Below are 17,633 nucleotides of genomic sequence, written 5' to 3' on the forward strand. Positions count from 1 at the left end.
TAGTCTGAGTTTGAATACGTGAAAATGTTGTCCAAATGAAGAGATCTCTAAAGTTAGAAAGAAAAATATTTTCACTCATGAACTGGGTCAATCACTGTCTATTGTGTAAAGTTTTATATATTTGGTGACACCTCTGTCCACCAGAGGGCGCCCTGTTCATGAATCTCTGCTTGATTGAAAAGTGGTATATGTTAAAATGATGAAAACTTGTACATAAAACACGATATAAACTTTATTTACACAAAACCTTTTACGGAACAAGAGTCAAGTCAATATATTTTAATTAAAAAAAAAAAAACGTTTTATTAATTATTATCTTTATATTATGTATATATTAACCAAATATACATTATGTAATAGTACAGTTAGATTAAAGTTGTTTTTTTCCTCTTAATGTTTCCTTTTGCTGTTTTTTTCAGCAGTGGTGAGACGGCAGTCAAGTTAATTATCAAGCCAAACCTTAACTAAATTCACATTTAATTTCAAAACACCATCAAATCTACATCTTTGTTCCTCATTCTTTTATCGGAATTACCTGAAAGATTTTTTAAATATATGAATTAGTTTTTACATAATGCTGTTTTAGTAAGAAACAATTCTGGAATTATTCTTATTCAGTTTAATATATATATCAGAGCTAAAATGATGTTATTTATCAATCTAAATAATGTTTATTCTTTATAAAACAAATTCCAACATTGAGCCACTTCCTCTCAGGATGAAGGTCTTCTGTGACTCGACATGATCAGGACGGACTGGAGTCAACGGTTTCCAACAGCGCTGTCTCTCACTATTAGTATTTACGCTGGCAAACTGGTTCGGAGTAAGTCATCGTATCGTTGGCAGCTTCAGTGTTGCTTGTCTAGAGAAGCCCTTGACCTCTGACCCAGCCGCGCTCCTAGAGCCTTCCCAGGGAAAATACATCTCCTTCGTCTCCGTCTGTCTTTTCTGTTTTTTTTGTTCAGAAAAAATGTGATCATCTGCTCTCGTTTTCTTCTATCTTTCATCGCTTTAATATCGTCCCCTCAAGAGGAAGCAATAGATATAAAAGGGTATCGAGAACTTGTCCTTTAACTCAATCAACCTATTGTGTCCCATCATGCCTTTGTCTATCTCGTCTTTTTCACCTCTACCGCCGTGTTCTTGATGGTACGCTGGCGTCACTCTGTCTTCCTTGACTCGGACCCTTTGTGTCCTTAATGCCATTATTCCTTTACTTTAGTAGGACCTTTTTTCTTTTGTCTGGAGACCACACTAGGATTCGAACCGGCAACTCTCGTCTACCAGATCAAAGGAAACATTCTTATGGAAATTAAGTGAAAAGAAAAAACTCCATCATGTTCAGTACCAAACCTTTTTTTGCAAAGCAAGCATCGATATACTATACACTCATCTACATTATCTTTATAAAGGGCTCTTGCTTCACACAAGGGTCCTACAGCGATGTTCTTGGACTCGAAGCGACCACCATGAACTGATCCGTGTATGGACTAAGATAAGTCGGTCTTATCCGTCCACAAAAACTGAAAATAGCCTTTATAGGCTCTTTTTTTCTTGTATCCGAGGAAGGTTTTAAACTGGACTATAGCTCTTGTTTTGGCCCTTTTTAGCAGCTTCTACGTCATTTCTCTGAATCTGTCGTGATCGGCCTGAAAAAAAAGAAGCTAATGCCCTTGAAAACCATGCAAGCATTTCAAGGTATTTGAACTAAATTAAATGGCCATTGAATTTTTTATGAAAAAATCTTTTCGCGGTTTTGTGTGTTATCAAAATCCCCGGGAAACAACTGGTACTTGTACCATATAAGTCTGAAATATGTTCTGAAGGAAGAACGACCACCAAGTACTGCCTGCATCTTTGTTGAGGACTACAGATGGAAATTAGCATTGTGCTAAATCTGGTGCAGCCATCTTTTTAATGTAGGTACACATTGTCCTTTTAAATAAACTGAAACTGAAACGGAAACTAAAGTGCATAATACAAATTTTTATTTTGCAATACTTGGTTAAAAAAAAAAAATGTTTTATGCTCATGGAAATTAATAAATCGACACAAATACCAACAAAAGCTTTTTAGCTAATTTGGGAAAAGTACTTACATGGATAGTTTGTTGTACCACAAACAAAGGTTACAGAGCAAAGATACTTTTGGTTCGTGGAGTTTCAGCTCAGATGTTTGAAATCATAGTCAGTGAGGACGATGGTTTAGAGATTGTTGGGCAACGGAAGTTTTAGATGTTGACACCAGTACTAAAGAGGCACCAGTGAGGTACACGGGTGTTCTAGACATGGGGGTCCCCACCCTTTTTTATCTGTGAAGGCCACGTACATTTTCCCTTCTCTAATGGGGGTCCCGGGTCAGTTTTTTAAAATTTGACTATCGTAGACGTTCCTAAACGTACAAATGTATTGTTTTCCATAAAACCACAAATAACTAAAAGACTCTTTCTGGATTCTTTACAGGAAAAAGTCTGAAAAAAACACAATTAATTAAATAAATAATAACCAAATGACCTACTCTTCTTCATGGAGAAAAGGTTTTAGGCTCTAAATTTTTTTTATCATTCAAACCAGACCTAAGAAAGCAAAAAAAAATCATTTGTGAGTAGATTATAACGACATAAAATACAGTCTTGATTATTATTTGCATTTTTAAAAACAATTTACCCCTTAAAAAAAGTGGTCCTTTATTTTTGCCACACACTGTATATGGAAAAAAAATCAAAATGTGTCTCTGGTGTTGTTTAGGGCCCAGGCCAATCTGCAGGCGGGCTATATCTGGCCCACGGGCCCCCTCGCTGACGATTGGTTAATGACTCAAATCATTGGTTAAACGGTTCCAACGGGATGTCGATGGTTCTGTACGAGTCAATCCCAGGAGATTTGGAGTCGAGGTCAGAGCGTCAAGTGTGAGTGGATGCTAGTGTTTCATGTGTTTCTCCGGAGCTCGACGTCCCTTAATGACGAGGCTGAGGGGGAAACAGTCCCCTGGGAACATTAAACATGCTCCTGCTCCACGCGGTCCCCCGTCGCATTTACCCCATTAATTCGCTTTATTTTATAATACGCCGAGTCGTCGCGGAACACCAAAGCTGAAGGACACGTGGGAGGTTGTTGCGCGAGATCATTACTGATGCAACTGGAACACAAGTGCAACACAGGGACAAAAAGGAACTTAATGCTGCGTTTAATATGTTGTCGACTTGTGGGATTCTGCTGGTCTTGTCTTCCCTCACATGCTGGGTTTTATTTTATGCTTTTTCACTTTTAAGAACCTTGTTCAAGATAAAGATCAATGATGCGACACTTTCTGAAGTTTGCTTCCAAACACGCTGGGACCGTCTTGAACACATGATAATGCCAAGAAATATAAGCAATTAGTTTATTAACATTTTAAACTATTATTACCAAGAAATAATTAAAATAAAAAATGTTTTTTATAAATTCCTGTGGTCAAAAATAATCTAGTTGGAATGAGTGACGCTCCAACATTCAGTCATTGTTAAATAAAAGGTAAACACTAGGGTTTATATGGGAACTGATAGTGATAAAGTGTTTTATATAGTATTTAAAACATCTTATCAATGTTTTTTGGGTGTGTGAGTAGCTACTTATTTTTGAAATCTGGAGATGAAATGTTTACCGTAACCAAACCCACTCTGCTGTGATTGGTCAAGCATCAATGTTTGTCACCGTGTGTCATCAATCAAGTCTCGAACCTACAAGGGACTCGTTGTTTAAACAAAGCGGGGAGTGATTACAGCTGGCTGGAGGAGGAGTGAAGCCATTATTACGTCATTATGGGCTCTCATAACCTCTTGTTCGCCCAGATTTCAGAGCAACTTTATAAAGTAATAAAGTGAAAACAAGGTCATGATGAGAAACTTACTGCGTCTTGGAGAGAAAGACTTCAACATTTAAAACAAGTGAGTCATGAGATGAGGGTTTTTTTTATAATAGTTGACATTTAAAAACATTAGCATTATGTTGGATTGCTCCGCCGAGACCCAGCAGTTGTCTTCCCTTTATAACTGACTTTTCTTTTCTCCTCAAACACATTTCAATAAATATTTAAGAAAATATATGGATAAAGGTTTGGTGTTGTTTCCAAGAAAGCTCAAAACGCTGTGAACATCTATGAAGACATTTTTAAGGAATTCGTGATGGTGCTTTTGTTCCAGATTACCATCTGGATCCAGGACGTTTTTGAAGGTTTGCTTCTGACTTCTAATCCTGTCAGGTCACACGCTACACACTATAGCGTAATAATCAGAAAAAAAATGTGACAATGTCGAAGATGTGACAATGTCAAAACAAAAAAGGAAAGTTTTCTAACCCTTGCGTTATCTCTGGGTCAAGATGACCCGAAGGCCCGAAAAAAATGTGTTTGTTGTACCCATTGTGTTTCCTCTAGGTCAAGATAAGGGACAACACAAGGGATACCAAAAACACGTTTGTTTTTGTGCCTTCGGGTCACCTTGACCCTGGGATACACAAGGGTTAAGATGTCTACTTAAGGTTGCTAGTAGTGGTTCGTACCCTAGATGGCCTAGATAAGCCAAAGCTTTATTTGTGAGCACATAGACAACACAATTCCTGATATAACAAAAAATATTTTGTAGATTTTTCTTTGGGACTTTATAGTGTCGTGTGTAACGAGCTCCTTGGCAGATATACTTGTTCTCTAGGTGAGGCAGCGTTTAATCCAAGTCACTTTTGAACCCGAGTGAAAACATCCATAGCAGACGACTCGCACTCGTCTTTTCTGAGACTCATTACGACTCGACCGCCCTAAATTGACTCCCGTCGCCACGACAATTTGCAGGAGAAACTTTATGAAAAGTCTTTTGATCTGAACCCTGCGAATGAAGCCGCGTATATATTCCACTTCACATTGTGCCCTTTTTTTTTTCCTGTCTTCCCTTGAATCTTTAAAGCAACTTTTTAGAAGAATATCAAAAATATGTTGACATTCCAGCTTCTTATTTGAAAGCCTTTCTTTGGAGTCTGCAGGGCTCATTATTCAGCAGACCGACTCGTGTTGCCTCATTCCCTCCTCGATTGCCAATTCTCTGTCTTTTTCTTTTTAAAAACTCAGATATTTGAGACTTGTAACGTTGTGAAAAGAGGGTTTCAATAATGTATTGGTTGTTTTAAAAGTGATTTAAAATGCAGACCCTGGTAGATTTTCTAAAACAAAAAGCAAACGCTGATTTGAAACAGCCGACGGAGATGAAAACAAAGAACATCGGGTAAGAAAAAACAATGAACAGCGAATCTTTATCAACTGGGCACAAAATGTGCTGCGTTGCTGATATTTGACTGTTTTTTCATGTCTTGTTTTTTATTTGCTTCGGCTTTAATGTGTCACATCTTTCTTTCCTAAAGTCTGTCAGACATAGACAAACAATGATTGATCATCCTTCGCCACTAAATATTCAAGCAGAAGCAGGTATACGTTAATAACATGTTTATACTTAAGGTAAATATTGATCCATTCGTATTATAGATACATCATAGAAACTCCTGAATGAAAACAAACAAACAAGTGTAGTGAAATTCTTATTTTTCTTTTATGAATGTTAAAAGAAATACTAATCAATTGAGTTGAAAGAGTCCTGTTTCAAATCTTCATATCTTTCAATAATGCATCAGAGAAATATATATTTTTTTAATTTAAGGATGCGTTTATTTCAATTGTTAGGAGTTTCCTCATGATTAAGAGTGACTCCAAATGCAGAATCGAGCTACTCTTCTTCATGCCTGCTGTGTGGCGTGTATCACTATCAACAAGATTTGTATTTTGGTAAATAGTGTAGGACGGTTAGTATTGGGTTTTATATATATGACTTAATTTAATCAAAAATAGTACCGTGACACAAAAAGTATTTTTGAAAAATTAATTCTGCTGTTATTACCGTCACAAACACAAACTTCAGAAAATGTAGCTCACGGTATAAAATTGGAGGCAACTGTATCCTCTCGTCCTCAGTAATCGCCGGGATCTTGCGGAGGATGTAATGACTGCTGCCATCTAGTGGCCTGAACTTTAATTGCTACATAAAATTGGAGTTTATTGATGAGTTTATTTTAAGTACAAATATGAAATTATTGCAATTTACACATAATTCATTGAAATTTAAAACCATAAAAGAACTATGGTAAAACTAATATGTAGTTTGAAAAAAAAAAACTCAAAGAATATATACTGTAGATATATTTTATCGAATTTACCCGTGTATCGTTTTGTTTCTTAAATCCATATGTGCTATTTAATGCACTGCAACATAGATTTCCAACAAAAATGGTATCAATTCCTGCTGCCTGGTATGAAAACGTATGGAAGACTAAACAAAAATAACTCAAGGTCTCTTTAAGTGTACAGGGAAGAAGGACCTGGTAAGCACAGACGTACAGCGTTGCTACGAAGAGATTGACAAATCTATTAAATGTATTTCCTTCCTTCGGTGGCTTTTTTTTTTTCACAACACCGGCGGCTTTCTCGCACAATTCGAAGACACATTAAGTGAAAAACATACAATCGTGGCAGAACAATGTGTTGACAGTGTTGGCGCCGAAGCTAAAAATCCATTAGCACTTAAGATAAGCACTCGCAGCGGCTCCCTGTCTTCGCCTATCAACGGAAAATTGGGAAACTCGTCGGGTAATTGTCACTTTTTCTCCGCATGCACTTGACAGGCGTCACTGATGAGTGTGACTGGTCAGGAACAGACCCGACAGCTCATCATACATACATTTTTACCACAAATGAACACAACAACAATAATAACACAATGAAACACAACTTAATAACTTTTTCAATTGGCGAAGAGCGCTGTCGTGACGTCAACGATTGGGTTCCAACGACTGGTTACAATCAGCGTTACAAAGTAGTAGAAGAAGAAGCTGTCGAGTCATTTCCAGGAAGTGTGTAGCAGCAGAGTTTGATTTGAGACAGTACTACACTGTCTTATAGTGTACTGTAAAGCAGGGCACTTTGAGAAGTGCGCGATTTGAGACGCAGCACCAGAGTACTTCCTGTTTGTGTAGCATGTTAGCCTTTTAGCTTCTGCTACAAACAAGCTTAAAATATAGACTTGTTTAAGTTTTTTATTTACAGTTCCTCTTGTCAAGGCTTAAATCCAAGAGGGACGTTACAGACGAGCAGTATTTGGATGTTTTTAAGTGTCTTTTTGGACAAAGATGAAGACGAAGACAACTGAGCTCCAGTCGCTACAATAAAAGGAAAACACATTTTTCTCTATAACTCTAAAAAGAACAGATTACTCTGAAAATAATCCCAACTCTTAGTCAACAAGAGGGTGAATAAAAAATGAGATGAAATTCTATTTCATCTGAAAGATAAGAAACAAACATACATTAAACATCATTTGTATCATCGTGTGGCTTCATTTAAATGACAGGCGTTCCATGTGAGGAAGTGATTTGCTTCGGATCATCTTTGTGAGGCTCCTGTTCACATTTTTCCACTTAACACTTCTGTGACAGACTCGCACAGATCCCCGGAGAGATCCCAACAGAGGGCTAGTGATATGATATGTATGAGATTTTCCACCTTATCAGCCTCATCTGACTCACATGAGCCTGCGGGACTTTTGAGTGTATTGTCCGGACCAATCAGTTACCATTTTAGGCGGCGAGTGTCTCCGCGGGAGCTCGCTTTCTTGTTAAAATAGATTGATACGGTGGAGACGGAGAGAGAGAGTCTTTGTCTGTTTTTTTTATTCCCTCAGTGGATTTCTCTGCTTTCTTATTTTCAGTGTTTTTGGTAGAATGGTTGTGTTGTGGTTATCAGAATTCTCTGTTGAAAATAAATACATTGTTACAGGTTGATAGAGTAAGTAAGATGCTTAATTTTTGACTGATCCTGCTTCGAAGCCTCACTGATGCTGGACTCTTTTTAACAGTGGTCCACGATTATTGAACACATAGTTGACTCTAAAGGAAGACAATGGTCTTATTTTTTTAATGTGTTATTGCCGTGGTATGTTCTTCCTGCGATTGCAAGGGTTTACTCCAGGCACTCCGGTTTTCTCCCACAGCCCAAAAAACATACATATGTCCATTGACTACTTTAAATTCTCTATATGGGCGAATGTTTTTTGAAGTCTGTGCAGATGTTTCCCATCTCTTACCCAGGGATTTTTGCAAGATACAAAAACATATTAAATAAAAAAAACAGAAAGGGGATATCATTTTATTTAAAACTTTCTATTGAGCTACAATATGGCTTCAGAGATCTAGGTAGTAGTTAGCGCGAAATTGCTATCTGGCTTTTTGGCCGTTGCAGACATAGCATAAAAAAAAGCTCCCAAAAAACAACCTCTTCATCCAGACACAGATCAGTTCGAGGTGGTTATTTTGACACTTAAAAACATCCAAATACCTCCATACTGCTCCCTTTTGAATTGAACCCTTGACAAAAGGAATAGTTTATTAAAAATGAATAAGCTTATATTTTAAGCTTGTTTATAGCAGAGGCTAAAATGCTAACATGCTACACAGACAGAAATCGCACATGAGATTAACCTGTAAGTGTTTCTTGTCTGTGTGGCATGTTAGCATTTTAGCGTCTGCTACAAACAAGCATAAAATATCAACTTTTCTTTAATCTGAACAATTTCTAATTTTGGAGCTTCAATACATCCTGGACCAATTAGAAAAGTATTTATTTTAAGCTTGTTTGTAGCAGACGCTAAAATGCTAACATGCTACACAGACAGGAAACGCACGTGAGATTTGTATGTGAGTGTTTCCGGTCTGTGTGGCGTGTTAGTATTCTAGCTTCTGCTACAGACAATCTTAAAATAAAGACTTTCTTTTTTAATCCAAACAATTTCAAAAGACGAGGCTTCAATACAAGAGGGATGTTACAGACGAGCTCTATGAAGGTATTTGGATCTTTTTGGACGAAGATGAAGATCTTCATCTAGACTCAGATCAGTTCATGGTGGTCATTGAGTGAGTCCAAGAAGATCTCTGTAGCACCATGATAGAAAAACCAATTGCCCTTTATAGATACAGATTAGTTAAGATATTGTCCGAAGCTTGTTCAAGCAGAAGCTTGTCAGCAAGATAGTTTCATGTCATTTTCTTTGTCAGAAATACACCTTTTTATCACCCCTGTACGTAAAACGACAGTATTAGTACCATGTGAGTTGTGAAACAATTGTGTGTCTTTTTCTAATGTGCTTAAAATCCTAAATTTGTTATGTAATTGTATGTAAACTTATGTAGACTAACAACCTGCCTAAAAACTCATGGAGCAACAAATCATTGTGATTAACATCGCAGTATTTTTTATTTAAATAAGTGTCTAATATACATGGATCTGACCAATGTTTCTTGTTTTCTTGTTACCAAACAGCTCCTCCAAACAACATATCGGTGGTGGCAGAAAACACTCCGGCTCCATTCAGTCGATACCAAGCTCAGAATTTCACCCTTCTGTGCACAGCGAAAGGAGGAAAACCGGCCCCATCGGTGAGTCACTGTTCAAGTTACTCCGTAATTCGCAACCACTCGGGACTCGCCTCTGCTCTCCGTGTACGCCTTCTAATCACAGGAAGGAAAGACTTTCTGCTCTCGTAACCTTCTGCCCAGTTAAAGCAAGATTTTATTTTAAAATGCAAAAGTGAAAAAGAATAGAAATGTTAGTTTACCAATGGCTTGACAGCTGAGATGTCACCTAAGCTATCCTAAAATCAGAATTAAATCAATAATTAATTGATCCTTTAACACCGAAATCGAAGCACAATATGAAATCTCTGACGCTGCTGACACGGACAACAAAGCTCAGTAGACAGTGACGATAATTTTCTACTTTGAAATGCCTTTCCATTATTTAACTAAAACCTTTAACTATTTTTAGTAAAAAGGTTGCTTTGAAAATAGCAATACATCCAGGCGAGCCACGACGTCACTATTATCACTGCCATTTAAATCTCCCCCTCTAACTACTCTCCCCCTCTAACTGCTTTTCAAAAATAGAAATAATAGAAAATCTAGTATACCATTGGCCGCCAAAAATCCAATAATTATTTATCTACAACCAGAGACTTCTTTGGAAAACTTGAGCTCATTTTTGGCTACATGTCTGAAATCAGATAAGTTTTACTTTGAGATTACTTTGACGTCAAAGATCAACATAGAGTGAGGATAGTTTTCTACTTTGAAATCCCTTTACAGTATTTACTTTTTACTCTTCTACTCTCTTATTACAACATCACTGTTATTGCTGCCTTTTAAATCTCCCCCTCTAACTACTCTCCCCCTCTCACTGCTTTTCAAAAATAAAATAATAGAAAAGCTAGTATACCGTTTGTTTCACAGCTGGAACGCCACCTTAGCTATAACCGCAAAATATCCGATAATTATTTATCTACAACCAGAGACCTCTTCGGAAAACTTGAGCTCATTTTTGGCTGAAATCAGATAAGTATACTATTCAACTCCCTTTAATATTGAGATAAAAAATAAATATTACTCTGATATTACTTTGACATCAAAGCCCAACGGAGAGTAACGATAATTTTATAGTATGAAATCTCTTTATAGTATTTGAAAGGTCGCCTTGAAAATATCCTAGCGATACATCCATGCTAGCTACAGCGTCACTGTTATTGCTGCCATTTAAATCTCCCCCTCTAACTACTCTGCTGAGATGACAATGGACGTACTTCAGAAGTCTACGAAGTCTGCAGTTTTTGGCCCCACCCACATAGAACCAAATTGTGATTTGCTAAGTTGCCCTTTGTGCCACCAAAACTAAATACATAGCTACAATGGCTTCATAAAGTTCTCAACTGGTCTTTATAGAGTATTTCGATTGGTTACTATCCTGATGTTTTTATATATATACAGTGGTAGCAATTGTTGGCAGGTTTCTTTTGGCCTCAGTACTTGCACCCACCTAACCCCCCCGCCATAATCTAACAGCCACTGCATCCACTATTTATAGTTCAACCAATTTTTTTTGCTACAATCTTCATCACCATCACAGAGGAAGCGAAGAAGGATTGTTGTACTGTGGCTGAACGCTGAACTAATTAAACCGCACAATGTAGATACAACCAGCGAATCAGTCTCCGGGATGCAGACATGTTTACATGTTATTGATGGTCACGCCTCAATGATCCATCCAATCACTGTGACATTGCAATAATGTTTGTACACGGTTCTGTCTCTGTTCATCTCACGGAAGCAGTCGCGCGAACCGTGGCGCTAATTTTCAATCAATCCATCAATTAGTCATTTTCTACAGTACAAAACGAAACAAAGAGTGGAACTGGGTCAACCTAAGATACGAATGTTTCTCATTCTATTCTTGCAACGTGTGGTCTAGACGTCAGCGATGCCTCACGGAGTGTCAATCAAACAACCGAGGTCAGGTTGTAGTAGAGAGAAGAGAGGCCTTCCGGGACGAAGAATCTTAAAGCAATGATTCAAGCGCAGGACTGCACCCTCAGCCGTTACTGATCCGAAGCAGCTTGTGTGGGAGGAATCATTGGCAGGCGCCATAGACGGAGACAAAGTGATACTTAAAGCTTTCTCCCACCATTATCGTGAGGGCTGTTAATATTTCAATAGAATATTTAATTGTCAATACCGACAGATCTACTTTTAAATACCACGGAGAACAGTCGAGGCAGTCGGCGATCCACCGAAAGGTTCACCTCTGTGCGGTAAACCCTCTGAGAGACCCTTGTAAGCTTTTATTTTGGTCGGATCTTTACCGAAAGGAATTGCGGCGACTGGCCATCAAAACTGAAGTTTCCCCTTCTCTCCCATCGCCTTCAAAAGAATGAATGAATGCCCGAACTAAAGCAGGGACCGGTCCACTAAATGTCGCCGTAAACTGTGATTGATAGAGCCGGCTTGTTATCTTTGGGCCGCAGGGACGCCATCATGGGGCGAGAAACACTTCTCACCTTGACTGTGTGTAAAAAATACATCAAAAATGATTGTTCTTAAAAACAATTGGAGAAAAAACCTCAACGGATATAAGTCAAACTTCCTATATAAGAGAAAACCAACTGAATGACAAGTATTTTTAAAAGTTTAATTTCATTTAACATCGTCTAACTTAACAATTAAACCTTGTGCAGTCTCTGGGTCAAGATGATCCGGACACTGATTACAAACGTGTTTGAGGTATCCCTTGTGTTGTGTCTGGCTCAGGGTGAACAACAACAACACAAGGGATACCACTAGACTATGGGTCAACTTGACCCTGAGATATCATGAGGGTTTTTAAAAATAAAAGTGTATTTTTAGTATTATGGATAACAAACTTTCACCCAAAAAACATTTCTTACCAATAAGAAGTGCATTGTTTTTTTTACCTGCCGTGGTAGGACTTCATAGCTCTATTTGTGTTTGTCTCACTATGGCCTTTTTCCTCCGGCTATACTATACTCGACTTGTTGAGGGTTTTGTTTCCACTAGTACAATACATCGAAGCAGATACTATTTCTAATACCGGTTCTGCTGCCTGACACTGGTTGGTCAGAGAGTGACGTCACTGAACCACCACCCAACAAAAGAAACAAATCCACCATTTAAATAAATAAATGCGAGAAAGAGTACGGTATGATGAACTTATGTACAGATAAGTTGGTCCATTCCTTCTAGACAAAGTCTATACCTCTTTGGGTCAGGTGGCAGATTTCCAGTCTGTGGACAAATATACTTACTTGGGAACATTCTTTGACCGTGATCTGAGCTTGAAGGACAATTGTGAGAATGTAAAAAAAAAAGCGCTTGTCTTGCCTAAGGTAGCTCCGTTTATTTAACTTCTAACAGAACTTTATTAAACCTGTTTCGTCCTTCGCCCACGATGTTACGTCCGTTCGTCCCTGAGAGACAAAAAACTTGCAGGTGGTGAGGTGAGCCGGCCGGCTGGTGAGTCGACCCCCAGCGCAGTCTGTACTCTGGACAGCTCCAGCGAAAGGTTTACCTCCATTCTTCAGGACAGTACTCACCCCCTTAATGGAGAGAATATTCTTCTCGATCAGGCCGACGCTACGGGGGAAAACCAATCGCTAAAGGGACAGCTTTGTACCCTCTGCAAGTTCTTAAATCAGCCACAACCTACTTTATCAACTCCTGTTAGTAAGAAATTATGTTTTGTACTCTAAGGCTTGTTGATCCCAAACCCCTTGTTCTCCTGTGTACGATGTACATTTTAGGACATCGTCAGGTATCAGACCAAACGGCTTCATCCGTCAGACGAAGCAGCCTCAGACAAAACGGCCTCAGACAAACCTCCGTCAGATCGAACTTTGTCAACCTTCAAAATAAAATTCCCCAGACAAAACTACATCAGAAACAAAAAAAATCGCTCCTTTTTATTTCAAATAAAACAGGAAATGCATGTGATAACGACGTGATATTAGACAAAACGACATCAGATAGCATCTGGTGAAAAAAATAACGTACCGTTTTATTGCGAATGAAACCAGAAATGCACACGATAACGATGTGATATCAGCCAAAAGGACATCGGATATCATATAGAAAAAAAATAAACGCATAATTTTATTTCGAATAAAAAACAAAATTCATGTGATAACTATACTACAAAATCCGATGGCATGTTGACGTGTGACGTCACATGTATTTCCGGTTTTATTCGAAATAAAATGCTCCGGTGATTTTTTTCCCAGATGCTATCTGATGTCGATTTGTCTAGTATCACGTCGTTATCACATGCACTTCCGGTTTAATTTGCAATAAAATGTTTCGCTTATTTTTTCCAAGCGCTATCTGATGAAGTTTTGTCTGGGGACTTTTATTTTGAAGGTTGACAAAGTTCGATCTGACGGAGGTTTGTCTGAGGCTGCTTCGTCTGAGGCCGTTTTGTCTGACGGAGGTTTTTCTGAGGCTGCTTCGTCTGAGGCCGTTCATTCTGAGGCTGCTTCGTCTGACGGAGGTTTTTCTGATGCCGTTTGGTCTGATACCTGACTATGTACATTCCCAAAGTTAGCAAAACTTTGTATTCTTGCTTTTTATTTTTTTTAAATGTGTTCATCTGTAAATCTTCTGCTTGAATTGTGAATTTCCGAACTCAGATAAATAAAATTATCTATTTAATTATCTATCTAATGTTGTTTTGTATGAAGCCTAAGGCTGCTTCGTCTGACGGATGTTTTTCTGAGGCTGCTTCGTCTGAAGGATGAAGCCGTTTGGTCTGATACCTGACGATGTCCTAAAATGTACATCGTACCCGTGAATGATTCCAGACTTTTGTATTCCCTTCTGCAAACAAATGTTTCTCTGGGTACGAATAAAGAAACCTGGACCTTGAAAAACAAATCCAGCGGTAGTTTGAAGGAATAACCCTGACTGAAAAGGTGAACCACAAAGTCGCAAATTTAGTTGAAAACCAAGGGTCCGAGAAACGGCACGGCACTAGTTAGGACGGCACTGTCCATGTAGGAAAAAGATCAGTTGAAAATGTTAGATGAGTGTAGAACCGATCGAGTCGAGCACGGCTGGAACGGTTGGGTGGAAATGTGGCACTAAACTTCTGATGAAAATAAAATAACTTTCCGACTCATTTTTCAATGATCCTCTCTCGGTCTGACTCCCTCGCTCGGAACTCATGGCAGCAGCTACGTGAACACGGCAGGTTTTCATCGACAGTGCGGAGACATGAAAGCTCATTTTTTACCCGCTTTGTGTATAAAAATCGAATTCCAATGATTTTTAAGAGTTATTAAAAATGGGATTAAAAGGGATTGTTCACACAAAATTCAAACTTCACTCATTTTCTACTCGTCCTCAAGTTGACTAATGGTTGCGATTATTTTCAGAGTTATCTGTTCTTTTTAGAGTTATAGACAAAAATGTTTGTTCATTTTAATGTAGCGACTGGAGCTCAGTTGTCTTCGTCTTCATCTTTGTCCACAAATACACTTAAAAACATCCAAATCACTCCAGACTGCTCGTCTGTATCGTCCGTCTTGGATTGTAGCCACGACGTAGTAAACTTTACTGAAAAACTATATTTTATAGCATAGTTTTAGCTTAAGATCTTGGTCACTCCAGTACCAGCTCCAGTGTCACTTCATTGAAACACATGCACATGCGCAGGATTTACTCTATGGACTGGAATCTTCCATTAAAAACAAGCTTAAAATAAGTAAGTAAGTAAGTAATTTATATTTATAGAGCTGTTTTCTAGACCAGGGTCACAAAGCGCTTAAACAATAAAAAAAATACTCAAAAAATATATAGTAAAAAGATCAAGATAACACAGAGAACAACACAAATCTCGCCTGCAGTTAATACAAAATTCTGCAGTCAGAATTCTGAGCTGCTCTAGTAGAAGAACTCACATTTCTCCGATCCTTAAAACTCTTCACTGGCCTCCAGTTTCTTTTAGGATCAACTTTAAAATTCTGGTTCTTACTTTCAGATCTATTCATGGTCAGACCTTCCATCAGTGATCTGATCCAGACTTACACCCCAGCTCGGGCTCTGAGGTCTGTGGATCAGAATCTACTGATTGTTCCTGAACACGCTTCAGGACCAGAGGAGAGAAATCCTTCCAGACTTATTAAAACAAATGTAGAACAATTTCTAATGTCGAGGCTTCAATCCAAGAGGGACGTTACAGACGAGCAGTATTTGGATGTTTTTAAGTGTCTTTTTGGACGAAGATGAAGACGAAGACAACTGAGCTCCAGTCGCTACATTACAAATGAACAGATTACTCTGAAAATAACTCTCAGTCGATGAGGGCGAGTAGAAAATGAGTGAAATGATATTTTTGAGTGAACCAAATTCACTTCTTTCACTTCAAATAAATGAAAAAGGAATCCTGAAAATAAGTAAGTAAGTAAGTAATATATATTTATATAGCGCTTTTCGAGACCAGGGTCACAAAGCGCTTTAACAATCAAAACAATACTCAAAAAAGTACATACTTCAAAGATCAAGATAATACTGAGAACAACACAGGAGTTCCAGAAAATCAAGGAAAAGCCTGCACAAATAGAAACGTCTTAAGATGTTTCTTAAAGGAGTCAGTAGATCCATCAAGAGCAAAGAGAGAGAAGATCGTTCCAAAGCTTAGGAGCAACAGCCTGAAAAGATTTCTCTCCTCTTAAAAATAAAAGGTAAAAGGTATAGAAACTGTGAGAAGGAGGATTCATGGGGGATTAAAACTTTCATATTTTTGATTTAAACTTCTCTCCTTGACTTTAAAAGCGCAGAGACCCTTAAACGATGCAAATGTTGCTTCAATCGGCAGGAGCGCTGACGGAGAGCACTCGCTCGCTGTTTGTTCCCACCGGGTCATTAATCATTGTCCAGAGGTGTATGCTAATGGACTCCCGACACACAGCGTATGTGTCAACCGCAATTACGGGCCCGGCACGAGGTGAGGACAAGGTGAACATGATTTCCGTCGCTCGGGCTGACGAACTTCTACCAGAACCTGGAAGTTATGTGGACATGAGAGGATTCCACGAGGTCCATCATCAGTTAGCTCGGCCGACGACTCCACTTCCTGCGTGGAGCGATAATCAAGTTTGATTTTTTTCGAGGAGAGTTAAGTTTCCTGGCAGGAGATGGAAAAAAAAAACTCTGGAGTTTGACCTTCATGGAGCCCGAGAGGAGGTCTCGCAGGAATCCCAGACCGCGGCATTGTAATGCGAGATTGATTTGACGTAAGAGTTTAACGTTTTTCCTTCTCTTCGGAGCTGTCAGTGATGGTTAATCACAGCTGAGAACGGGTTTTATAGCTGGAGGTAAAACGAAGAGTGTGTACTCATGCAACAGCTGTTATTAGTGATAATAGCACTTCTTTTACAGGCATGACCGAGACGTAATGACACCCTTTTTTACATAAAAGGTAGAAATTAGACCTGAAAATAACGCCCTTTGATTATCGCACTATGAACCGGTTCTGGTCTCCATTCATTACATTAGACACATAAAGTAATAGTTGGCTCTAAATTCAAACTTCACTCATTTTCTGCTGAGAGTTTGGATTATTTTCAGAGAGACTTTTTAGAGTTATTGACAAACATGTTTGTTCATTTTAATGTAGCGACTGGAGCTCAGTTGTCTTCGTCTTCATCTTCGTCCAAAAAGACCCTTAAAAACATCCAAATTCATCCTGCTCGTCTGTAGCGTCCATCTTGGATTGAAGCCTCGACAAATTTTATTTAAAATATTAAGCCAGTCTATAGTTGAAGATTGTTTGTAGCAGAAGCTAAAAAGGCTAATATGCTACACATTCAGGAAACCCACGTGATGATTACCTGTGAGTGTTTCCTGTTTTTGTAGCATGTTAGCATTTTAGCTTCTGCTATAAACAAACTTAAAATTTCGATTTTTTATATTCCGAACAATTTCTAATTTTCGGAGGTTCAATACATGTTGGACCGATTAAAAAATTAAATTCATTTTAAGATTTTTTGTAGCAGGAACTCAGATGCTAACATGCTTCAGAGACAAGTGAGATTTACCCGGGGTGTTCCCTGTCTGTGTAGCATGTAAGCATTTTAGCATCTGCTACAAACAAGCTTTAAATATCCACTTTTATTTAATAAGAACAATTTATAATTTCGAAAATTCAATCCAAGATGAATCAATTTATTT

General features: G+C 38.3%; 1 protein-coding gene across 2 annotated transcripts in view; it reads left to right on the plus strand.

The window, feature by feature from the left end:
* The window catches only part of igsf21a (immunoglobin superfamily, member 21a), a 291,710-nt gene that overhangs the window by 194,693 nt on the left and 79,384 nt on the right, over positions 1–17,633 (plus strand). For both annotated transcript variants that reach the window (XM_087800827.1, XM_087800828.1), the window contains exon 5: positions 9,388–9,503. In XM_087800827.1, coding sequence (XP_087656953.1) covers positions 9,388–9,503 — 116 coding nt within the window. The remainder of the gene's footprint in view (positions 1–9,387; positions 9,504–17,633) is intronic.

The sequence above is a fragment of the Callionymus lyra genome, chromosome 10 (assembly GCF_982586985.1).
Source record: "Callionymus lyra chromosome 10, fCalLyr1.hap1.1, whole genome shotgun sequence".
Taxonomy (NCBI): domain Eukaryota; kingdom Metazoa; phylum Chordata; class Actinopteri; order Syngnathiformes; family Callionymidae; genus Callionymus; species Callionymus lyra.